The following is a 25,797-nucleotide window of genomic DNA, read 5'->3' as shown; positions in this document are numbered from 1 at the left end:
TTAGTGGAAAAAGCACTGCAGGCAATCTGAAACATCATGAAATACTGGCCAAAAACTATCATTTCACTTCAAACATTACATATTTTGGAGTTATTTGGAATAAAAAGGGACATGCAAAGATGTCCTGGAAAAAAACATTCTTAATTGGTCCATGTATAAACCCAGAGCATTTAACTTGGGGTCTTCTGACTTTGGTCAGAAGGCTGAAGAGTTGGCTCTACTGAGGTTCATTCAAATCACTGATGTTTATTGGGTGCCTACTGAGGGTGCCCCAGTTGCAGAGAACGCAAAAGCACCTGGGCCTCAGGGAGGGTCCCTGGGGGCAGGGGGAGGGTGGGGCTCAGGAAGTGAAGAAGGGGGAGCAGAGTTCTTCCAGAATGTAGCCTGAGGCATGACATGTGGCTTGGATGTGGGGAGAGTGGTATGTTTCAGGAATCACGGGGAGCTGGGTTCTGTGGTCTAGAATGCCTGAGGTGTTGAAGGTTTAGAATTACCTCTGTGGTGGAGGTAAGACTGGCAGCAGCTGGCATTTAGGGCACGGCCAGGCCTTTCATGCTCACTGCACACCCCCTGAGGCAGCCCGTAGACTTGTTACATTCCATTGAGAAAACAGGTTTGTTTGTTTGTTTTCCTTTAGGTGACAACTATAGATAAATCATGTAGGGAAATGAGCTGATTTAGCATACTTGTCAAAAAGTACTTTCTAGCTAGGGTATGCAGAGGAGATAACTAGAGAAAAGTAAGAAGGGAGGTGGGGAGGCTATCAGAACAGCTTTGTCATAGTCTGTGCAGGATACTGGAGCCTGAACTTGGACAAAGGCATTGAGGTGGAAAGGAAGAAATAAATACTGAAGAGAGAAGTGGTAGAATTTGGTTATCGTTGATGTGTGTGTGATGGGCTGGTGAAGAAACCAGGTGCCGATGTTTGTGACTTTTAAGCAGTGTTCTTCCGTATTTAATAGAGTACAGGACCATAAAAAATTTATATATCAGTTAAATCTATTGTTTTACCTACTAGAAAAACACTGAACTGCTGAGGGTTGTTTAGCTGTGTGATGTAGACCTACAGAGTGGAACTCAGGTCATTGGTCTACCAGCACATGGACCTTCTGACACTCTAGACTTGAAACTTGTACCACATCCAGGAAGAAGTATTACTATTATTATTTATTGGTTGGGTCTCTTTCCTGATAAGAATAATGGACTGGAACATGTGAATCATGTGGTAAAGTGGATTAAATACATTGGTTCCACAAAGAGAGTTAATGGAATTTTAGAAGTGAAGTCGAGACCATGCTGTGCTCCAAATGGCTTGTGAAAATAGATGTTTGAAGTTGCTGGGGTTCAAGCTCCCATGGAATTGAATGTATTAGTAGGTGTAAAAGGTGTAAAATGCTTCCTTCTTTCTTCTTCTGTAGCTTTTTCAAGTTGCCAGTTCAGTTGTGGCAGTTACCTTTTCCAGAAGAGCATTAACTCAGAAAGTAGATGCGTATCTCTCTTAAGTAATGTATGCTGCTGCTGCTGCTAAGTCGCTTCAGTCGTGTCCGACTCCGTGTGACCCCATGGACTGCAGCCCACCAGGCTTCTCCGTCCATGGGAGTTTCCAAGCAAGAATACTGGAGTGGGTTGCCATTGTCTTCTCCATAAGTAATGTGTGTGCTGCTGCTGCTAAGTCACTTCAGTCGTGTCCGACTCCATGTGACCCCATAGACGGAAGCCCACCAGGCTCCCCCGTCCCTGGGATTCTCCAGGCAAGAACACTGGAGTGGGTTGCCATTTCCTTCTCCAATGTGTGAAAGTGAAAAGTGAAGTCGCTCAGTCGTGTCCGACCCTTAGTGACCCCACGGACTGCAGCCTACCAGGCTCCTCCATCCATGGGATTTTCCAGGCAAGAGTACTTTTCTAATTCTTTAGGTCAAATCTGTGATAAATTCTACCATTTCATATTGAAATCAACTTAGTAAAATGTTTTAGTTTGTGGAAATGACAGAGAAGTGATTGTTGTTTACTAAAATACCTCATTTTTTATCAGTAGCAATCATTGTATGGTGCATTATAATTATGAATTAAAATATCCTTATATAGTTTCCTTAACTTCAGTGTCTGACTGGCCATAAAAGGAAAGGAGAATGAAACAGGAGGAATACTAGGGAAAGGTTTCTGAAATTCTTTGTATGCCCAAGTAGTTTCCCTGATGATACTTGGTTTATTTAGGAACATTGCCAGGAGAATTTGGAAATTTTTCTAGTCCTGATTAATGATGGTAGTTTTAATTTACTTTTTCTTCCATGTCTCTGATTCTTATCCTGTGCAAAATCTAGGCCTCTGATTGTTTTATTGTGGTAACTGAGTAGTAGAATATACACTAGGATGTTTCAAAAGTCAACTTAGTCTGAGTTTGAGCTACATCTCAAGAGAATTAATTAGAAACATATTCACGGGCCAATACTGGGGATTAAAAGGAATTATCTTCAGGAAGTCAGTTTTGATACATATTGTCTTGATTTAATGGAATGTTCCAGATTCAGGAAATATATATGGAGCCCCGAGGAATGAATAGGCATATTTTAATAACCTGAACTTGACATATCAAGTTATTTAAGTTAAATGGAAGAAGACATCTTGGCTCATCTCACAGTCAGTAATGAATCACGTGGCTTTGAATAGCTTTAGCATTTGACTCTGGAAAGTTCTGCTGTGTGTGATTTTAAGCTGTCTGCAGTAGAAGCTTTCTAAAACAATCTCCATGTAGCTAAATTTGCACATTAACCAATTCCCTCCATTCCTCCTTAAAAATACACTGACTGATGCCCACAGCGTGCTGAATATTCCTAGCTCTTAGTTCTTCCCACACATTATACCTCCCATATCTGAATAATATGGCTTCCAAGGGTCAATTCTTTTGTTTCTGACTGGAAATAACATCATTCAATTAAATGGAGTGTAAACTGATCAAAAAAGGGTTCTTTTTGTGAAAATTCAGTGACTAATTCAGAAAGCAAATCACTAATTTAGCCTATCAGTTTAAGGTCAGGTAAGAAAACGTTAAGAAATTGGAAAGGAAACTATAAGCTGGAATTCGGCATTCAGCTGGCTCCACAATTGTTTTTTAAGAAGGCTCATTTAAGCACTTACTAGGTACTCACCCACAGGGAGGCCTGGCGTGATGCAGTCCATGGAGTTGCAAAGAACTAGACACAACTTAGTGACTGAACGACAAGAAGTTACCCACCTTGTAACTAGCATCTAGTTAAGCTCTAGGGCTGGACAGCTAAAACCGGCAAGATCCCAGAGACAAGGTTTATTCCCTCCCAGGCGCTCATGACCTTTTGGAGAAGTCAGACATGCACTCAGTTATAGTGGAATGCTGTCTGTGCTGAGCTGGCTGTGCACATGGATGCATTGCTTTGAGACTATGTGGTAGAAGTGGGAGCTATCAGTGTTTCTCTAGTGTCATCAGGAAAGGCCTAGTGATGAGGTAAAGCTTAGGCAAATGCTTGGGTTGACATAGTAGGGTTGGGGTGGTGAGTTGGGAGGAGGAAAGAGCCTGCATAGAACCACATGTGTGTGAGGGAGTATGGCCTGCTTAGAACAGACCAAGGGTTGGGTATGACTGGAATTGAAGGGAACATGACCTCAATGGAGGGGACACCACTAGACACACATGGACACATGTGGTGAGGACACCACAGAGTCTGGGCAGGTTATGGGAACTAGATCAAGAAGAAGCCTCCTGTCATGATTGGGTTTAGATGTCTTCCATCTCTGAGATTGTGAAGCAGGAGATTCATGCATTTGGCTTTTAGCTCAAATTTTTGAAATTTGTGAAATTTGTAAAATTTTGAAATTCAACCCGAATATCAGATGGAATGATCCAGTAAAAACTACCCTACTGTGTGATCATATCCATAAATTTCCTTCTCATTCTTGTTAGGCATTTCATTCTTCTCTGTCCTGAAGTAAGAGAACCAAAAATGGACTGCCATGTCAGGAGAAATCTGCAGTAGAATTTTCTTTTATTCTAACAGGTTGTAGAATTACAACTTGTGATACAGCTTTATAAATTTTTAGTATTGAGTGTATGTAAAAGGCTCCTCTTTTCTCTCTAACTTCAATTCTTTCATGAAGGCCTTACAAGTCTAAAAGGCAAAGAAGTGAAAAATCAGTTCTCACTAACTGAAGCAGAAACTGTTACGTCATCATGACAGCAGTTGGCAGGTGGTTGTTCAGCTGATTTTGATGGTTGAGTTTATGCAGTCTCTTTCTATACCTGTGTGTATATTCTGTCACCTACATGTAAAATTTTGAAATTCACCCGTGTTTGGGTTAGTTTACCCACCAGCGTAGAGGGGCTTCTCAACTGCTTTTCTCTTTGCGTTTTTGTGTTACACAGAGGTTAAAGGTCACCATCTGCCTATACTCTTAAGTATGTAAAAAAGGCATTAGGAGTCTATTTCTCTAAGAATTTTCTAGTTTGGATATCTAGAAAGATATGTGGCTGCCTTTTTCAAGTGCACGTTCCTTCGGTGGCCACCCAGGATATTCCGTTTCCTTTGTGTTGGACACTTTCCTCGTCATGATGTTTGTGACGCCTTGCACTGCACCCCAGTGTCACCTTCCTCTGTGCTCCTTGGTGATGGCTTGCTATCAGGAAGAGAACACTGCGAGGAATCCCCTCTCTTTAAAAGAAAATAAAAGACCAGGATAAAGAAATACGCTCTCCTGGGGTGGCGTAGGTAGGTGGGAGCCATGGGAAAGTAATGATCCATGGAGGAAGGGAATAAAAGGAAGCTGTAGACGGGCCATGCAGATTTTTGTTTATAGTAGTGGTTCCCAAACATTGTCTACTCAGAATTTATCCCTTTTGGCATCCAGCTGAATTTTACAGACCCCATTTCGTTTTATTACCCAGTGAGTTTCTTCTTTCACGTTTCTCAGGGACTGTCTCTCTGCTTTTGTGTTAGTCCTGGGCCTCCACTCTGTTATCCTGCGTTCTTCCCCCACCCTCCCATTCTTAACTCCACCCTAAACTGCCCTTCCTCCTTTTCCTTTTTTTCTACCGCATTATGTCTTCCCCCTTTTGAAGACTTCCATGCAAAATAACTTAACTTTTAAAAAAAAGGGAGGGGGAGGAAATTGTGTTAATAACTAATGGTAAGCTATTTAGATTGCAGTTTGAAGCGAAATGAGTGATAACCCATATTTATACAGTGGGTAAAAGCTCCAGATGGAACAAGTTAAATAAGCAAGGAAGAGATGAAAATCATCTGAAGAGCTGGTATGAAATAGATTATTTGTCACACACTTGGAGGGGTAGCAGCTTTTAAAGGAATGAAACAGAACATTATAAAGAAAAGAACCTATAAACTTAATTACATGGAATTAGTAAAATATCTGTATCCAAATAAACTAAAATGACTAGGAAATACATTTACAAAGATATTTTCATCATCAAGACAAAATCTTAAATCTATTATCTATAAAAACCATCATTAAAGTAATTTTAAAAATCATTAAGATTTTATGGGATAAGTATAAAAATAGTTAAAGCAGTAAAAAAACTACAGGAAGTGTTAGAAATCTTTAGTAAATAGTTGTGCAGAATCAACATTGTGATAATGTAACCTGATTGCATGTAGAATATTATGGCTTAGAAGTTATTCTGAAACTGTTAAACTGGTGCTAATATTAAAGAACAAAATCCAGTTTTGACAAGATGTGAATTTGGATATTTGTTCATACACTGCTCTTGGTGTTAATAATTGACAAACTCTTATTAGAGGATTCATCTATTGATGTACTCAGCAGTCCTGTGTCTCCTCATTGAGTACTGGGAGTGGAGTAGTGAGTGAAATAACATGCAGCATATTGCATGGCCTGACTGGTTATAAGGACATGCACGCTTCTTCCTCGCCTGTTGTGTGGGTTTGGTTTCCCCTTTTATTTTTAAAAAAATTTCTGGCTATGGTGGGTCTTCATTGCTGCATGCAGGCTTTCTTTAGTTGCCGCAAGTAGGGACCACTCTTCACTGAGGTTCAAGGACTTCTTATTGCAGTGGCTTCTCTTGCAGAGTATGGGCTCTAGGTGTGCGGTCTTCAGGAGTTCCAGTGTGTGGGCTCAGTAGTTGTGGCGCATGGGTTTAGTTGCTCCGAAGCCTGTGGGATCCTCCAAGCCCAGGGATTGAGCAGGTGTCTCTTGGATTGCAAGGCGGATTCTTATTTACTGGACCACTAGGGAAGCCCCTGGTTTCCCCTTTTATATGTTCCCATCATATCCTAATCAGGGAGTTGATGCTGGTGGCTAACATTTGCTGTGTACTTACTATGTGCTGAATGCTTTGAATATATGACTTCATTCAAGACACACAACAACCGTATGAGCTGGGTTCAGTTTTTATGCTCATTTTATAGGCGAAGAAATGAGGGGCAGAGAAATGCTACATAACTTGCCTATGGTCATATCACTAAGAAATGGTGAAACTGGCATCCACACCCCCTTGAGATCTAATTTCAGGCCCTTGTTCTTACTGCTTGTGTTCCTTGTCCTCCCTGTGATAAGATGGTTACATTGGTTTAATTGGTTCATGTTTTTCTTGCTGATGATATCACCTAGCATATTGCCTGTTACCTCCTAAGTGGTTGCTCAATATTAGTTGAATGCATAAGGAAAGAATTACTAAGAAAGATGAAACTATGTGCTTGAGGATGTTCCTTGCAGCTTTATCTGTAATAGTTAAAAAGAAAGTCAGGCAATCTAAACAAATAAAAAAGGAATGGTTATGTAATTTACCATCTGTCAGCTTAATGAGATATTTTGTTGCTATTTAGGCTCTATATCAGTTTATAACATGAAACAGTATCTTGGCTATATAGGGACAAAAAATTACAAATGTGAGATGTGGTAATCCACACCATAACCTGGATGTCCCTCTAGGCATCGGCTTGTGGGATATAGATGATATAATGATGGTAATAAACACAAGTTATGCCAGCTCTGGACCCTTGCTTACTTACACAGAAACCTCATCCCTACTGCAACTCTTGGGAGAATACCTAAGGATCACCAAGGGTTCTCCCTCCTTCCCACCTAGTGCTGGTGAGCTGCACATCACAAACCATCTGCCTAGGTCTTTCTTTCCAGACCCTTCAATGCCCACTGCAGATGAAGCCCCAAGAGAGAGAGTCCTCACCCCGCCCTGTGGAAGGTCCCTCCCCAGAACACCCAGCTCAGTGCCCTGCCTGACCTCGCTTCACGCTCAGAGAGAGGTGGTTGATGACCTGTAGAACTGGGAGAATAACCCTTTCTCTAACCCTGTCCTGCTCCTGGGCCCCAAACCAAGATTCTCCTCATGGCCAGAGTCTCACAAAGATGATGATGCGACAGAAGGCAAGACCCAGGGGGGCAGAGATTTTGGTTTGCCTGGTTTGTTGACATTTGCCATGGGCTTAGAACAGTACTTGCTATGGCAGACATAGAATAAAACTTCACTGAATGAGCTGGCACCGCTTTTTGAGCTTCGGGCCTTCCTTTCTCACCTCATGGGAGCTGAGGGGGACAGTGACGGATCAGCGGGGTGCAGTAGCACTTTCTGCACTGGTGAAAGTGTTCTCCGTGCTGTCCACAAGTACTGTTCAATTCTTTTTTCATTCCACTGTTTTTGACTTTGTTCTGACTCTTCCTCTGATGTCTGTGCATCCTTCTTTTTTTAAAAAAGAAGCCCTGATTATGTTTCAGCTCATGCATTTCGACCCCTGGAGGATTTCATGAGTGTGCCTCATCTGCAACTGGCCAGATCCCCATCTAAGTTAGGTTTTGCCCCATTTGCACATCTGGTGACCAGTTATGAAAACTGTTTCTGTGGAAGAAGGAAGGAAGGCTCGGGACAAGACCGTGTGGTGAGACTCGAAGGATACCTCTTGGTCTTTCCATCATAAGATCTATGTGGAAAAGAGCACTGAGGGTTTAGGAAACATGGGCTCAATCCCATGTCTGTCACAATCTGGTCCTGAAACCTAAGCACACACAGTCTCTGTAGCTCACTCTTTGGTGAATAAGGTGATTGAATTAAGTTAGTTAACCGGTCCTTTTTAGCACCTGTGTGGAAACTGTAACGTTTTATGGAACATAGTTTGAAAACTACTGCTTTAGTGCGAAAGGTCCCCGATTTACAGTGGTTCAGCTTACCTGATGATGGTTCAAAAGGCATGTGGATTTGGTTGAAACCGTACTTTGAATTTTGATCTTTTTCCTGGGCTAATGATGGGTGCTAGGATCCTCTCTCATGAGGCTGGGCAGTGGCAGCCACTGCGTTCCCAGTAGTCACACCATCATGAGGGTAAACCGCTAATGTACACATAACCCTCTTCTGTACACATTCAACCATTCTGTTTTTCACTTTCGGTACAGTATTTAATCAGTACATGAGATAGTCAACACTTTATTATAACATAGGCTTGTTAGATGATGATGCCCAACTATAAGTGTTCTGAGCGCATTTAAGGTAGACAAAGCTCAGCTAGGATGGTTGCTAGGTTAGATGTATTAAATGCATTGTTGACTTTTGGTATTATAGATGGGTTTACTGGGGCATAACCACATTGTAAGCTGAAGAAGTCCTGTGTATGCTTAAGTTAAACAGCATCACAAAGGAATGAGGACTGTTACAAGAGATAAATGCTGCATTTTTTTCCGTCTTGGACTTTTAGGGAATTAATGGCAACGTTTTTTTATGTTGAGTTTTTGTCTGCAAAATGCTGTGCTATGAAATATGGGAGCAGTACAAAGAAGAAAAAGCATTATGGCCTCTTTCCTTCTATATTTAAAATCCAGTAGGAGGAAGGGAAAAATAATTATACTACAAGGCAAATTGATAAATGACATAGAAGTTATTAAATATTAGATGCCCTCTCTGTGTTTGCAAGTGCTTCTAGGCTTCTTCCTATTCAGTATCTTCCTTTCTTTGAAGGAAAGTTTCTTTATTGGAGGCCATATTTAGACCAGACTTGAAAGGGGTGCCTGAATTAGGATGTGCTGTGAAGTCAGGAGGTTGAGTGCCATTAGATATGTGCTCTCAAGTTAGATATGTATGTCGAGGTTATTTTTTTTAATTATTCTTTTAAAAAATACTTATTTGGCTGTGCCAGGTCTTATTTGCGGTATGCGGGCTCTTTAGTTGCAGCATGTGAACTTATTGTGGCATGTAGGATCTACTTCCCTGACCAGGGATGGAATCCCGGGCCCCTTGCATTGGGAGTGTGGCAGAGTCTTAGCCACTGGACCACCAGGGAAGTCTCTATGTCAAGGTTTTGACTCAGCAAATATTCTAAAATTATAAATTTAGATTAATCTCTAATCCTATCTGGATGGCTCAAGAATAAATAAATAGCAAGCATGTAATAATTAATTTAATGAGAGTATGAACTTGGTTCTCCAGACCAAGTTTGCAAATTATAGTGGTGCAGTACATTTTTTTAAACTTATTTTTAATATCATATATAACTTAAGTGGTATTGTTTTTTGAAGAAGCATTTTGCAATGATATTAAAGAAAATGCCCCGCTACAATAGCTAAAATGACATTGTTTTTCTGAAGATAGTTGCATTGATACCATGTAAAAGGTATAGTCTTTAGGGGTGAAGCATGGCATCGTTTGTCTAAAATCTATCTCCCTGTCCATTAGTCTACAGCACTATCACTTCCCCCATTATGTTTACACGATGCTTTCAAGTGAAGTCAGCTTTTCATAAACATTTGGGCACTTTATAAACTGCTTTGTCGCTAAGTAGGCAACTGATGTTTGAATCAGTGTCTGACTATACATTAAAATAAAAAGAAATCACATCATGTGGCAAATTAACCCCAGCCCCCTCTACATAAATTACAATTGACTGAATATGTATTTGTTCCTTTTAAAAAATTTATATTGTGTCAGTCACATTAGGTGAGATGAGGAAATCTGAATTTCACTCTACTACCTTGGCTAGAGTTTTGAGAACCATGATTACAGAAATAGGAAAGAACCTGTGGATTATGTCATTGGACCACCCCCCTTTTGCAGAGGCAGGCACAGTAATCCACAAAAGTGAAATGACTTGCCTCCATCTCCCAAGGTGTATGGGATTGATGTGTTTACTCTGCAACCTGAAGATGTTGTTGTGTTATTCCTGAAGGCCAAGAGCCCTAAGTTTGGGAGTTACTGAGAGCAAGCCTCTATGGATGAAGGGTATAAAGTGGAATTTTATAATTTACTCGATATGGAAAGCTCCCTGAAAGAAAGTATTAGTTTCTCAGTCGTGTCCGATTCTTCATGACCCCATGGAGTCTAGCCTGCCAGGCTACTCTGTCCATGGGATTTCCTAGGCAAGAATACTGGAGTTGGTAGCCATTTCCTTCTCCAGGAGATCTTTCCAACCTGGGGATTGAACCCAGGTCTACTCGCGTTGCAAGTAGATTCTTTACTGTCTGAACCACCTGGGAAGCCCAGAGAACTCCCTAGGTTATGTAAAATATAAAACTGGATCAAATGAGATAGCCCATGGCTATAGTGAGGTTGATAATCAGTGAGCGGAAAGCCATAAACAAAGTGGAGATGATGAATGGCCTCATCCCAAATTGGAAGCTCTGGTGAGCGTGTGGGTGGTAGGGCTTCCTATCTCCCCTATTATAAACAGAACGTACTATCCAAGCATTTGCTAATGCACACCAGCATTAAAAATTAGATTCGTGGGGCTTTTGTTTGTATTAAGGTTTGCATTTGTTGAAATGTGCATTTCCTTTCATTCTAGTCCAGTGTAGCATTTGATAGATGGGGATGGGATGAAAATGGTCATCTTAATTTACAGAGCAAGTAAAACATAGATTGTGGTGGGTGCATTTTTAGCTTTTAGGAAAGCATTTTTCCCTTGCCCCAAGACTTCTTTGGACTCTTTTTTCCCCCTTTTACGTGTACTATGACGAACATTAGTCTCATGTCTCACACATTAAGGAAACAATCCTCTTACTGAAAACAATTGAGATGTATTCTCCCACAGTTCTGGGGACCAGAAAGTCAAAATCAAGGTGTAGAGGGCCACCCTCCCCCTGGAGGCTTAAGAGGAGAGTCCCTTTCTTGACTCTTCCCAGTTCTCATGGCTGTGGTGCTTCCTGACTTCTGGCTGCATCATTTCCATCTCTGCCTCTGTCATATTGCTTCTTCCTTTTTGGCCAAATTGCCCTGGACCTCACTCTTAAAAGGACTTTGTCATTGAAATGAGAGGTCACTTTATAAGTCAGGTTAAGTGCCTCCTCTCAGAAATTCTAATCACATTTGTTTTACTCATCTACCACCTGAAGTAATAGTCACAGATTTTGGGTGTTCACAGGACATGGGCATGTCTTTTGGGAGACCACCATTTAGCCCACTGTGATTATCATGTGCATGCTACTGCTAAGTCACTTCAGTCGTGTCCGACTCTGTGTGACCCCACAGACGGAAGCCCAGCAGGCTCCCCCGTCCCTGGGATTCTCCAGGCAAGAACACTGGAGTGGGTTGCCATTTCCTTCTCCAATTATCATGTGCATAGATAATCAATAAAAAGAATTTTTTAAAAAGTCATCTTACCTTATAGAATCATTATCTATTTGAGTCTTAAATTAAGAATTTAACTTCAGTCTGGCTAAATAGTTATTCAGAAATTTAAAATGAGGTCCAGGAACTCAAAGCCAAGTTTACAGTTCACATTTCACGTACATACAATAGGTGATTTTATTTAACCTTACTTAGTTTGTCCTTTCTCTTTCCCTGGTTCTGTCTTTTGTATGTCTTAATCTATCCTGGTTCTGAGTTTTAACTTACATTTTTCCTGTTTTAATAGTATCTGCTTAATTATGTGTGTTAAGTTGCTTCAGTCGTGTCGGACTCTTTACAACCGTATGGACTGTTGCCTGCGAGGCTTCTCTGTCTATGAGGATTCTCCAGGTGAGAATACTAGAATGGGTTGCCATGCCTTCCTCCAGGGGATCTTCCTGACCCAGGGATTGAACCCATGTCTCCTGCGGCTCCTGCATTGCAGGTGGATTTATTACCGTTGGGAAGGCTTTATAGGCGGCCCTATATTTTCTTGGGCTCCAGAATCGCTGCAGATGGTGATGCAGTCATGAAATTAAAAGACATTTACTCCTTGGAAGAAAGTTATGGCAAACCTAGACAGCATATTAAAAAGCAGAGACTTTACCAACAAAGGTCCTTATCATCAAAGCTATGATTTTTCCAGTAGTCACATATGGATGTGAGAGTTGACTATAAAGAAATTTGAGCGCCAAAGAATTGATGCTTTTGAACTCAGGTGTTAGACAAGACTCTTGAGAGTCCCTTGGACTGTGAGAAGATGAAACGTCAGTTGTAAAGAAAATCAATCCTCAATATTCATTGGAAGGACTGATGCTGAAGCTCCAATACTTTGGCCACCTGATGCGAAGTGCTGACTAATTAGAAAAGACCCTGATGCTGGGAAAGATTAAAGGCAGGAGGAGAAGGAGATGACAGAGGTTGAGATGGTTGGATGGCATCACTGACTGATGCCATAAGTTGAGCAAAACCTGGCAGATGGTGAAGGACAGGGAATCCTGGCATGCTGCAGTCCATGGGGTCGCTAAGAGTCAGACACAACCTAGCGTCTGAACAGCAACAGCAAATATCCTTGTGGAAAGAAAGAAGAGTCTGCCCCTGCTCTGTTTCTCCAGCCAGCTTTTCTCACTTTCTCTTTTCTTTTGACATTCCCACCACATCTGCCTCCTTCAGTTTCTGGGCCTTTCTAAACCTTGTCTCACCTCAAGATCTTACCTCCTGTTTTTTTTTCTTCTGCAAACACCCTTCTGCCAATGTTCACATCACTAGATTCTTCTCCTTTCAGGTTTAGGTGCAATGTCACCTCCTTGGACAGGTTGTTTCAGACAACCTGGATCGCAGATGTTTTGTTGGTTCCATGCGGGACTCTGTTTAAGTTATCAGACAGATAATCAAGAATAGACTCTAAGCAATTTTGGAGCACAGCAATGGTAAATCTGTGCATTCAAAAAAAAAAAAAATGAAAAACTCAAATTTAGATTTTAGTAAATGCCTACTAATCTCTGTACTTCCTTTCTTGGCTCATGTGTAGGACAGCTTCTCTGTCCTCGCTCCAGAGCTGTGACCTCTCCATCTTGGCTTTCAGCTTCAGTTTTTTATTTATTTTATTTTTTGATGCAGTGGGGGTAGGAGATGGGGTGATGCATGTTGAATTAAATGGGAAGCATGCAGGTTTTTAAGAAGAGGAATAAGTTCTTAAAATAAGCAGTGGTTTTATTTGCAGGGCAGGAGTAGTGACACAGACATAAACAGTCTTGTGGATACTGCGGGGCAATTGAGAGAGCAGCACAGAAACACATCCATTACCATATGTTAAGCAGACAGACAGTGGAGGGGAGCTCGACCTGTGCTCTTGACAACCTGGAAGGGTGGGAGGTTCAAGAGGGGGCACTGATTCACACCGATGAATGGCAGGAACCAACACAACATTGTAAAGCAATTATCCTCCAGTTAAAAATAAATTTAAAAAAAATGAGCAATGGTTTGCTACAGTGTTTATTATCTGACATATTTGTTATCTGAAAGCTTTAAACAGCTACATTATTAACCTACTTTCGGGCTGAATAGAATCTGTGGGTACCCTTTAAAAGAGAGCAAGGTAGGTATATTTAGGGGAGAGATAAAGTGATAACTTGAACTTTCTAAAAATATTATTACTTTTCTTTTCACCTTGCAAGGGACAGCAACCAAAAGGTTGAACGCCGTTCAGTTCAGTCGCTCAGTCATGTCCGACTCTTTGCGACCCCATGAATCACAGCCTTTAAGGGAACATTATTCTCCTAATGAGAGACAAGTGGGAAAGTAGAAGTAGCTCTTCAAATCAAAATCATGTGTGTGTCCCTTCTACAAAACGACAGATGTAGGTTTTCCTTCAGATGGGAGTTTGTTTACTCTGCTCTGCCTTAACCACAATAACTTGAAACAGTCTGCTGGCACACGAAGCGAGGGGGTGCGTGGAGGGGCCAGGGTGTTGCTGGGAGTTGCCGTAGGAAAGTCAAGTACATTCTTAGAGCGCCTTTTGGGGACAAGCAGCTGAAATATTTTTATAGTCAGCTAAGATAACAGGGAAGAATGAGAGTCTAGCTTTTTATAGCCCCAATGTGTAGAAAATTCAGTTTGCCCACATTTGTATACAGATCAGTACCTATTCATTTAAACTAAATTCCAATTTGTGGTGTAGACTGTGCATATTATCCTCTCAGCCAAGTTTGTTGAGGCCTGCTAGTTGTTTCATAGACCGCTGTGAATGGTGGAATGTACCGAGACGCTGGGCATGTTTAAATCCCCCAACTTTTTCTTCCAGCCTGGATCATTTTGCTCATTGTGACCTTTTAGAGTCGTACCATGAGATGCTTGGAGTGGTTGTCATGAAATCACACTCTTTGGAATAACAGGCTGAAGGCACACATACCTCTTGCTATTTGTGATAGGTCCCAGGTGACTGTATGATGCAATGAAGTGAATTATGGTGATGGCCAACAAGATGTTGAGCTGACAAGGTTATGAAATTTCTCAGCCAGCATTTTATATTACACCGTCCAGTTATGTGTTCTAAAATATACGTGCCATAGCTAGACTTACGACTAGCATACCACAGGCTTCTCAAGGCAGCCTTAAAGATAACTTACTCTTTTTCCTCTTCATGTGTTGAGAACATTTTATAGAACAGTGGCACCCCAGACGATATATCACCAGGCAATGTTTTGAGAGTGGCACGAACTTTTGAAACAGAAAGAAACTATTCATAGTTAAATCCTTAACTTTTGTAGGGTGATTTTAAATTTGTTTTCTTTCACATAAAAGACTATTTAGCTTTAAAAAGATCAACCTGCCACAAAGGACTCAAGGCACAGTGAGTGAATTGAGGCAAAGAAATTTAGATTGTAATTTAGATTTTTGTGAAAATGCTGGAACAGGAGAATAGGTATTTTATTTCTCATTCATAAATGGTTATAAATAGTGGCCAGTTACTGGTTGGAATGTCAGCAGAAGTGGTTTCCTTTGTGACCAGAGAGACACAGGGTTGCTGGAGTTCTATTTTGGGATTATTGCTGTATCCACTTAGACTAGTACTGTTTTTGAAATGTTTGTGTGGAAGCTATCTCCAGGGATTAAAAATAGATTTAAACAAAGCTAATTAAATTAATTTTAGATTTCAAAATCTACTATTGATACTAGAAATAAACATCAGCTTTGTTTAAAGAAATAAAGATGGTATTTTCATAAAGGTGATAGGCGCACCTCTTTGCACGGTGGTGCAGTGCCATAAAAATGGCCGTGGAAGCTGTAACTGTGCAAAACGATCTTAATAATCAATGGAAAAATTATGAGTTCCATCGCCGTAAATTTTTTTTTGTCAAAACATTAAAATTCTTTTACTGTAGGTGATGTATGTATAAAGAAAGGGGAAAAAACAGTAGAGGCAATATTTACAAAGTACCCTAGATTTAAAATGTTAGAAACACCGAGAATTAAAGTGTTTTATTTCTTTGAGTAGAACTTGAGAGTATCCTGAATGTTTTCACTTTCGTCTCATATACTGTATGATGTGGAGTGAGTATATTTTCTTTGCCTTAGTGAACCTGTTAGTGAACCTTTCTAAGTTTGAATCAGGTTTCAACAACTCACCTTAGGACTTTCGAAGTTGTGGAATATGAGTTCCTTTAATGTCATTTCCTTGGATCACAACTTTCATTTCCAGTGCTACCACTTTCTATCTCTTTGCTGTGCCTATTTTTTTGGCCATTTTGATAATACACTTCTGTAAAATGTCATGTGAGTTTGTTCTTGTGAAGTGATGAGGCAACTCAACTACCTGCTTTGCTGTCTGTGTATGAGGGAGGTTCAAGAGGGAGGGGACATATGAACTGAATAACAGATACGCTGGGATCAGTTGCCAGCAGACTCTGAAGGGAGTGATATGATTGACTATTGGCCGTGATACACATCTTTTATTTATGTAGTGATTTGTGGACCAAGGAGATGGCAGTGAAGTTACCTAGTTAATGTTGTGGCAAATGAAGTTCAGACCATGTTTTTGGGAGACTGGCATTATTTAATTAAACTGTATTAATGAAATTCATGCATATTGTGCTAAGTCACTTCAGTCATGTCCCACTCTTTGTGACCCCATGGACTGCAGTCTGCCAGGCTTCTCTGTCCATGGGATTCTCCAGGTGAGAATATTGGAGTGGGTTTCCATGCTGTCCTCCAGGGGATCTTCCTGACCCAGGGATCGACCATACAAAATAAAATGTGCTTGTATTCCAGTGATAAATTGTTTGAGACGCTTGCTCCTTGGAAGAAAAGCTATGACCAACCTAGACAACATATTAAAAAGCAGAGACATTACTTTACCAACAAAGATCCATCTATTCAAAGCTATGGTTTTTCCAGTGGTCATGTATGGTTGAGAGAGTTAGACCATAAAGAAAACTGAGCACCAAAGAATTGATGCTTTTGAACTGTGGTGTTGGAGAAGACTCTTGAGAGTATCTTGGACTGCAAGGAGATCAAACCACCCAATCCTAAAGGAAATCAGTCCTGAATATTCATTGGGAGAACTGCTGCTGAAGCTGAAACTCCAATACTTTGGCCACATGATGCAAAGAACTGACTTATTGGAAAAGACCCTGATGCTGGGAAAGAGTGAAGGTGGGAGGAGAAGGGTGCGACAGAAGACAAGATGGTTGGATGACATCACCAAAGTGATGGACATGAGTTTGAGTAGTCTCCATGAGGACAGAGAGGCCTGGCATGCTGCAGTCCATGAGGTTGTGAAGAGTTGGATGCAACTGAGCAACTGAACTGATCTGACTGAAAATCTTGGCTAGGCATGAATATTGAACTCATCCAGCAACAAGCTGTTGTTTAGTAGAAGTTCAATTTAGAATTGAACTGGGAATTATAAAGTCTTTGACTCAACCTGAGTCACCTTTGACTCTTCTTCTTACTCAGTGCTTCATTGTAGATTAGACACTTGAGGAAGCGTATTCCAGACCCTATCTTGCATGGGCAGTTTTGACTTTATTTGCCCCATAGTCAGACCCTGGACATAGTTCTTGGCAGTCACGTTGGTCATTTTTTTCCAGTTCTTCCCTTTCTCCTTCAGTGTCTTACCCCTTCCTTCGCCTTCTGTTTACTTCCTGTGTTCCATCTCCACGTTTTACCAATTGCCTGTCTGTCATAATATTACTTCATGTTTCTATCAGTTCTTTTTGCCGTGATCCTAATCCATGGGCTTTTCAAGTTGTCTTTCAGTTATTTTAATATTCTCCTATCTGACTTATCTACTTGGTCACTCTCCTTTCTAGCTAGTGCCACATGCCATCACAAGAGTAATCTTCCTGGAAAATTCTCTCCGTGAAGTCTCCAAAATAATTTATTAATTACAGAATAAAATCCAAACTCTTTATCAGACCTTTAGCCATTCTCTGAGTTAAGTCTACATCTCCCAGTTTATCACCTGACCCCTCTCCCCAAGGAATCTGGGATTTCAACAACATGGGCTTTCTCCTTATCTTCCAAATTTGTCTACCACTGGCCTTTTCACACGCCATCCTCCTGGGATGCAGTCCTTTCTGTTTTTCTGAATCCCCAGCTTCAAAGACTTATTTCAAGTGAGCTCTCCTGAAAAGTCTATTTTGACTTCCCAGAAATGACTTTTCTCTGAAGTTCCATAGAATTTGCATTTTATATTTTCCAGTGTTACTTATTTGTTGATGAGTATTTTTAGTTATCGTGTATTACCTAACAGCTCCAGTTAGGTTTTACTTTCTTATGTAGTACCTAGAATGGTATTTGACAAAGTAGTAGCCATAAATCTGTTCATTCTTTCATCTAGTAATTTTTTTTGAGCTGCAGCATTTTTTCTAAAAGCTGAGCTACATGTTAGAGGTAAAACATTGAAGTCCCTGACCTCACAGAGCTCTAGTTGAATAGGACATACAGAAGCACAGTCAGAGGATTATAATGCAGTAAGCCAAGGGGCACGATAGACAGTGAATGAGAGCCCATGGAGGCACAGAGGAGAGGCCCAAACCTAGATGAGGGGCAACCGGAAATGCTTCCAGGAAGTGAGGTTTAAGCAGAGTCTAAAAGGTGAGTAGGAGTTAGGTGGGCAAGTGGGGAGGGTGTAGAGAAGCAAATGGAAAGAGTGTTCCAGGCCAAGGGTGCAGGGTAGATAAAACATGAGGAGGGGTGAGAGAGCCCTGTCCACTCAGGAATCAAATTCCAAGTAGCTGAATTGTGGGAAATGAGGTTTCAGAGAAAATAGGATCTCTACGATGAGAAAGATGTGGGCATATTTGATAAATATTTAGAAGGCAGGACCTGGAGAACTGGATATTTGAGTGGTTTGAGAGGACTCTCAGATTTCTGTTAAGCATCCCTCAGTGAATGGGAGATGTTAGGGGGAAGATGATCCTGTTCCAAGTGATACATTGTAAGTTTGAGCTGCCTATAGAAGATCTACAGGATGTAGACAGTTGGAGCGCAGCAGGCGGCTTTGGCTCAGAAATATGGTTTTGAGTGACATCCTCATATGATAGGATGAAATCAGAATGTGTAGGGTTAGTGAAGCAGAAGATTTTAAGACCAAATCTTCAAGCACACCTGTGTTTAAAGGATAAGCAAAGAGAGGAGTCTGCAAAGAATAGTGAGAGACAGTGGACAAAGAGGAAAGAGGTGGTGAGATGTCACAGAGGCTAAGGGAAGACTGAAATCCAACCAATGGATTTAGCAATGCGGAGACCGTTAGTGACCTGAGGAAGAGGAGTTTCAGTGTAGGAGAGGTATGGGAAAAGGGAACACACACAAGGGAATACAACTTGGTGCTGGCTAGCTAGTAGTGAACAGAGAAGTGAGCAGATAATTCTTTTGGAAAGTTTGGTCATGGAGGAGATGATTGAAGCAGAGTAGAAGCTGAAAGAGAATGGAGTTGAGAGTCTTATTTTTTAAGCAGCTGGAGATCTGATCAGTTTAAAGGCTGATGGGAAGAATTCATTAGTCGTAAAGAGGTTGGCCATAGTCTGAATTTAGCCAGAATTTAAAACTCCTCATAAAATTCTTCACCCAAACACATCCTTTTACCTTTTGGTATTCTAAATAATTTCCCAACTATTAATCACTGTTAATTCTAGGTTTCACTGTGGTCTTGTTATCTTAATGGGATTGCAAATTCCTGTAAAGCAGGATTCAAACTATTCTACTCCCTTATTCTGGGTAGCACTTAGTTCAGTTCCTTACGTAGAGAAAATTCTCAACAGATATTATTTTTAGCACTCTCATTTGTTTATTCTTGGAGGAAATATTTAATATCCACTATGCGCCGGACATTATTCTAGTTGCTGAGGCTATAAAGTTCATTAAACCAGGCATTCCTTTCCCCCAAAGAGTTTATAATCTAGAAAGACAGTAAATAAACTAGTAATAGGAAAACACAGTAAGTACAGAATGTAAGAGAGATCCTGAGTAACTGTGTATATTTACATATATGTATATTTTTTCCCATGAATTCTTTCCAGCGTTGTGGATGAACAACCACAAGCAACTGGAGAGCTAAATGACTTATTTAAGGTGGAAAGGAAAAGATAGTTTAAAAAAAAAAAAGGAAGTATTTTTGTCCCAGTGTAGGTTCTCCTTCGTTTACCATTTCTAAATTCATTGGTAATATGATGGCTGTGCTTTGGGGATGTTCTGTTGGTTGACTGTTACTTAGCTTTTGAGAAACTAACCAACTCTTCACATTTTCTCTTTCCTGTTACAGTAATTTGCCATCTTCCATGTATGAATGGAGGCCAGTGCAGTTCGAGGGACAAATGCCAGTGCCCTCCAAATTTCACAGGGAAGCTCTGTCAGATCCCAGTCCACGGGGCCAGCCTGCCTAAAGTGTATCAGCATTCCCAGCAGTCAGGCAAGGCTTTGGGAACACATGTCGTCCACTCGACACATACTTTGCCTCTGACCATGACCAGCCAGCAAGGAGTAAAAGGTAAGCTGACTGTTTCGATTTTGCCTATTCGTCAGAACTCTGTTAACATGCCAAACCTGTATATACAGAAGCCAAGTGCCTGCGGGATTGGCACTGGAACAGAATATGGGCCCAGTTATATGGTGACAGTGCTTTCTCGGCCATAGAGAATGGTATCTAGGAAATGAGAAAATGGAGCCCGTCTTTCTCTGGTGACACAGGACCAAGAACTAATAAACATGCGTGGTGATCTGGCAGGACCTGGGAAAGGGGAAGGTGAACAAGATGGTGTTCTGACCCTTATGATCATTAATCATCTAGTAGGTCACACGGTACCTGCTGTTGAATACCAAGTCTATTTTGTAGTCAAAGGAGAAGGCAGTGGCACCCCACTCCAGTACTCTTGCCTGGGGAATTCCATGGATGCAGGAGCCTGGTGCGCTGCCGTCTATGGGGTCGCACAGAGTTGGACACGACTGACGCGACTTAGCAGCAGCAGCAGCAGCAGCGCTTGGTTTTAGTTCTAGACAATCTGTAACCTCCCTGGGCTTCAGTTTATTCATCTGTAGAGGAAGATAAACTAGGTCACTTGGAGCTCAAATTCTATGACTAATTCATTCTTTTCAACCTGGCACCTCTCACACATGCACAATTTTTATAAAGGGGGTCAGAGAAGTGTTACTGGCTCTTATTCTTTAAAACCCGAATCTTAGCATCAGAAGATAAAATTCTGTGTGAAACCTGCAGAGAAAGACAATACTGATATAAAATGTCACACTTAAATATTTTGTGTTTGTCAAAAGAAGCACAAAAGTATGTACACACCAGGTTTAAGGGTAAGAGAACTATGTTTTGTGAAATTGTGTTATAAATCCTACAGTCTGTCTGATAGAAACTTTGTGAGAAATTAGAAAATAATCTAACTTTTGAGTCTTAATTACTTTTGTTCAATAAAGTGTATGACCACAAGTAGCACAAATTTCATAGTTTTCTGGCTCTTCTGAAAAAAATGTTTCATGAATCCATTATTCTGAGAGGTTTAAATTTTGCTTTGTAAAAGTAGTTTTATTCTTTAAAGTATATAAATTCAAGTTTAATTTTTGAGTGTCCCCTTTTACTCTCAAGAGTTTTAATGGCTATGCAGCAAAACTAGATCCACACTATAAATCTTTTATTTATCCTATGTATAATATATATGCGGGTTTTCCTGGTGGCTTAGAGGTAAAGAGAATCTGCCTGCAATTCGGGAGACATGGGTTTGATTCCTGGGGTGGGAAGATCTCCTGGAGAAGGGAATGGCTACCCACTCCAGTATTCTTGCCTGGGAAATCCCATGGACAGAGAAATTGGTGGGCTACAGTCCATGGGATCACAGAAGAGTTGGGCACGACTTAAACAACAAAACAACAGCATAATATATATGTACTTAAGTATATGTATGTGTATAAAATTTAGTTTCATGCTGATAAGCATGAAAATTTACTTTCATCGTGACATGCATGTTAATTATTTACAGCTGATAAGTTTTCCTCCCGATCTGTTTTAGTGAAATTTCCTCCTAACATAGTCAATATCCATGTGAAGCACCCTCCTGAGGCCTCGGTCCAGATCCATCAGGTTTCAAGAGTTGATGGCCCAACAAGTCAGAAGGTTAAAGAAACTCAACCGGGCCAGTCCCAAGTCCCTTACCAAGGCCTTCCCGTCCAGAAGACCCAGACGGTCCATTCCTCATATCAGCAAGTCATTCCTCACGTGTATCCGGTGGCTGCTAAGACCCAGCTGGGCCGGTGCTTCCAGGAAACCATTGGGTCACAGGTGAGCAGCACTGCCTAGCCCATTTTAGTGGTGTGTTCTAGATAGTCTCTCTTAATAGGAAAGACAGCCTTGATGAAAGGAGGTTTTTGTAGAAGGAATTGGCAACCTGTGGGCCTGTTACTATAAATAAAGATTTATTGGATACAGCCAGATCCATCATTTACATACTGTCTATGTCTGCTTTCATGCTACTGACAGAAGGATTATATACTTTCAGTGAGGTCATATGATCTGAAATGCCTAAAATATGGTCTGCGAAGACCTTTACAGAAAGAGTTTGCCAACCTCTGAGATATAAGATACTGTAAGCATTGTAAGATATTTGGAAGTATCCATAAGATAATAGTATATATTGAACTTCCGGAAATGCTGCAAGATAGCCATGATTGGCTGTTGGTAGTTTTTCAGTTACAGTGATCTGTATTTAAAGCATGTGTCAGGCGTGAGATATGGTACATGAGATATATTCTACAGAGATATTTGAAAATTTTCATGCCTTTTTGCAGTAGTTTACTGGTTAGTGGATATAGTCAAGTTTTGAACCCATCAGACAGTAATAATTTGTCATCTTTTATTTTCTTATAAAACTAACTAGAATAGCAGTGTATAAGTTGTTTGAAGTGTATTTTAAATATTGCATTTATGTGTAACTGTAGTTCTATATATCGTTAGGTGAGAGAGAAGTTGAATTTTCTTTAAAACTCATCATTGAATGTGCATAGTAAAAACAACAGAAAATTACTGGTTCCTCTATCACAGTTACTTTGTGCTTCCTGCTTTGGAATTATGTGATAATCACATAGCTTTGTTCTGTGGTTCTTCTCCTGTCACTTGATTATGGTTTTAACCCCAGGTGAGAAGAATAGGTGAGATCTGTTTATCTACTGTTACCTGAATATTCAAAAAACTATGTGTGTCTGTGTGTGTGATATATGTCGATAACAGAATCAGTCATTCTTGCTTTTGAACATGGAGAACACTTGTAAGTGATAGGCAAGTCTATGGTTAGGTCATCTCCTTTCTTCTAGTTGTTTAGTTGCTACTGTGTCCAACTCTTTTGCGACCCCATGAATTGTAGCCTACTAGGCTCCCCTGTCCATGGGATTTCTCGGGCAAGAATACTGAGGTAGGTTGTCATTTTCTTCTCCAAGGGATCTTCCTGACACAGGAATTGAACCTGTGTCTCCTGCATTGGCAGGGTTTCTTTACCACTGAGCCACCAGGGAAACCCTTTTCTCCTAGAGGAAGAAGCAAAATTGGTCTGTAGACCAGAATGGAAAGAAGAGCCATGTAGAGTTATAAGGCCTTGGTTAGAGCCATGGGCGGTGGCAAGGAACCAGCTTCCTTATTTGTAAAGTGGAGATAAGAGTATGGAGCTTGGTCAAGATTAGACTAGGCAAAGTAACATGCTCTGCAAATGTTACAGAACTATACAAATACTAGCTTGGAAAATGCTTACCTATTGAGAGTCAAATGTAAAAATAGAGCAGGTGATTGCTTTTGTCATGTAACTTCACTAAGGCAGGGAAGGTTTAATCTCCCACTCAACCTTGGTCTGCCTGTAGATGCCTGAAATGCCTACTGAAAGGGGGCCTTTTTCTTCCTCAGTTGAAGACCAGGTTTAAACGTGCTTTTTGCAGAAGGAATATCATCAAGTTACATTTAGCTTAGAAGTAAAGACTGGATTACTGTGTTAAAGGCAAGTTTTTACAGGGGCAGTGGGGATGAAGTAAACCTCGTGCACGGCACAATTTGCCCCAGAAAAGCCTTGGAGGAGAAGGATGGATTTGGTGTCATTTGCATTGTTTAGTCATTTCAGCTTAGGTCGATCATGAGGAAAAAGCATGTCCTTTTAAAATTCTGTGCCCAGTATCTTTCTCCTTAGTTTCCAAATTGGAACACAGATGGTAAAAAGCAAGAAAATGAGATGTCAACAGACTTTGTTATTCTTGTACATGTAATTGTAGGCAGACACTTGCTCACTGGAAAGAATATAAACAAATTATTTACTTTTAGGCCTAAGGTGAATTATATAGTTCACATGAATTGGATCGTTGGTGGAATTATCCAAATAATTCAGACTCATTGGAACACATTTTTGCCTTATCTGGTTATTTCTCTGACTTCTGATCTAAATGATCCAGACGGTGATCTCAATGCTTAATTCATTTTGCATGTGTAGTCAGTAATACACAGCTTCAAAATATTCTCAGAATACATTTTTTTCCTATTGGTGAGAAATGTTGAATGCCTATGATTGTCCAATTTGTGCAATTAGGATGATCCAGGCATTAAAAAATTACTGACAAAATAGTCAATAGTATATAAGATGTATCCTACAAAGGTGTTTGGAAATATTTGTGCTTTCTTGCTATGGTTGTTTTGCAAATACAGCTACAGAGGGAGCTATAAGTGGGTTTTAAATGAATGGCAGAAAACCCTAATGAGTACTTAAAATTTTATTTATTATTTATTTTAAATAAATACTGGTTTTTTGCTCAGTAGCAAGATTCTTATCCACTGTAGATTATACCTACTGAGAACTTAATGTCATAATCAGTAAGCACCTATGTTTATGTATTGCCATTAGAGGTCATCTGCAAAATTTGGTAAAAATAGTCATTTCTGTAGCACATTCTAAAAATGAAGCAGTAAACTTGAGGTTGAAGATGCAACATGAACTGTGATCAGTGTATTCGAATGCATGGGACTTTCACAGAATAGAATTTCGGGACTTGCTTGGATGGTGGAGGAAAATGTATGATTGGTTAAGAAATTAAGCTATAGAGAAGAGGGGAGAAATTAAATAGAGGAGAGAGAACACTAAGAAACAGGTCAGGAAGAAGCATCAGAAGAGACCAGAGAAGTAAACTAGAGTTCCTGGCAGATGTTGGCACAGATATGAAGTCTTAAACTTTAGGTGTAGGGCAAAATAAATGACTTGGTGTCAAATTAAAAATAGCATGAGGCCCCTTTGATCAAATGATCAAATTCAGAATCATTAAAAGCAGGACAAGTGACATTATGTGCCTCCTAAGGGCTTCCCTGGTGGCTCAGAGGTTAAGGCGTCTGCCTCCAATGCGGGAGACCCGGGTTCGATCCCTGGGTCGGGCAGATCCCCTGGAGAAGGAAATGGTAACCCACTCCAGTATTCTTGCCTGGAGAATCCCGTGGACGGAGAAGCCTGGTAGGCTACAGTCCACGGGGTCGCATAGAGTCGGACACGACTGAGCGACAGAACGGAACGGAATGGGCTACAGTATGAAATGTACAGCAACGCCTTAAAAGGATTCTTGCCAGAAATATATAGCAGAATCTAACTGAGCCTTTACACCTAACCTCCAGCTTATAGGGAATACTGAAGGTGAAGAAACAAGCTAAAGCTATCACATCAGAAAGACTGATAAATTGTTGCTTGGTTTCTTTAAAATGTTCATATCATTAAACACACACACACACTGACTTCCCCATAAAGAGACTAGAGAGATAGCAGCACATCTAATATATGAACCTTAATTATATCTTGGTTTTACAAAAAAATCAACACCCAGCTCTGAAAGACATTTAAAGAACAATTGAGGATGTTTAAATATGGGCTGGATATTAGGTGGTCCTTTGGAACTATTCTTTTCTTAGCTATGATAATGGTATTAGAGGTATGTAGGGCAGTGCCATTATTCTAGAGTGAGGAATGCCGTGATGTCTGTAATTTACTTTCAGATGCCTTTTATACACAAATATAGCAAAATTGTAACACCTGTTGACTCAGAGGTAGGAATACAAGTGATTACTGTTTTTATTCTTTGAATTATCTCAGCATATTTGAAAATTCCTTATAAGAAAAAGAAAATGTGAACATTTTCTTGACTTATAAATAGAATAATATAATTTTAAGATGAATTTAAAA

At 40.4% G+C, this 25,797-nt stretch overlaps 1 protein-coding gene across 16 annotated transcripts in view; it reads left to right on the top strand.

Annotated features, from left to right (window-relative positions):
• LTBP1 (latent transforming growth factor beta binding protein 1) overlaps window positions 1–25,797 on the top strand; it is a 461,939-nt gene that overhangs the window by 223,206 nt on the left and 212,936 nt on the right. For all 16 annotated transcript variants that reach the window (XM_055400890.2, XM_055400894.2, XM_055400891.2 and 13 more), the window contains 2 exons: window positions 19,872–20,096; window positions 21,622–21,890. In XM_055400890.2, coding sequence (XP_055256865.2) covers window positions 19,872–20,096; window positions 21,622–21,890 — 494 coding nt within the window. The remainder of the gene's footprint in view (window positions 1–19,871; window positions 20,097–21,621; window positions 21,891–25,797) is intronic.

Source organism: Moschus berezovskii, chromosome 11 (assembly GCF_049115385.1).
Source record: "Moschus berezovskii isolate FMDL1 chromosome 11, NW_MosBer_1.0, whole genome shotgun sequence".
NCBI classification, from domain to species: Eukaryota; Metazoa; Chordata; class Mammalia; order Artiodactyla; family Moschidae; genus Moschus; species Moschus berezovskii.
The sequence above is the reverse complement of the archived record's forward strand: the minus strand, read 5'-3'. Positions and strand labels throughout refer to the sequence as shown.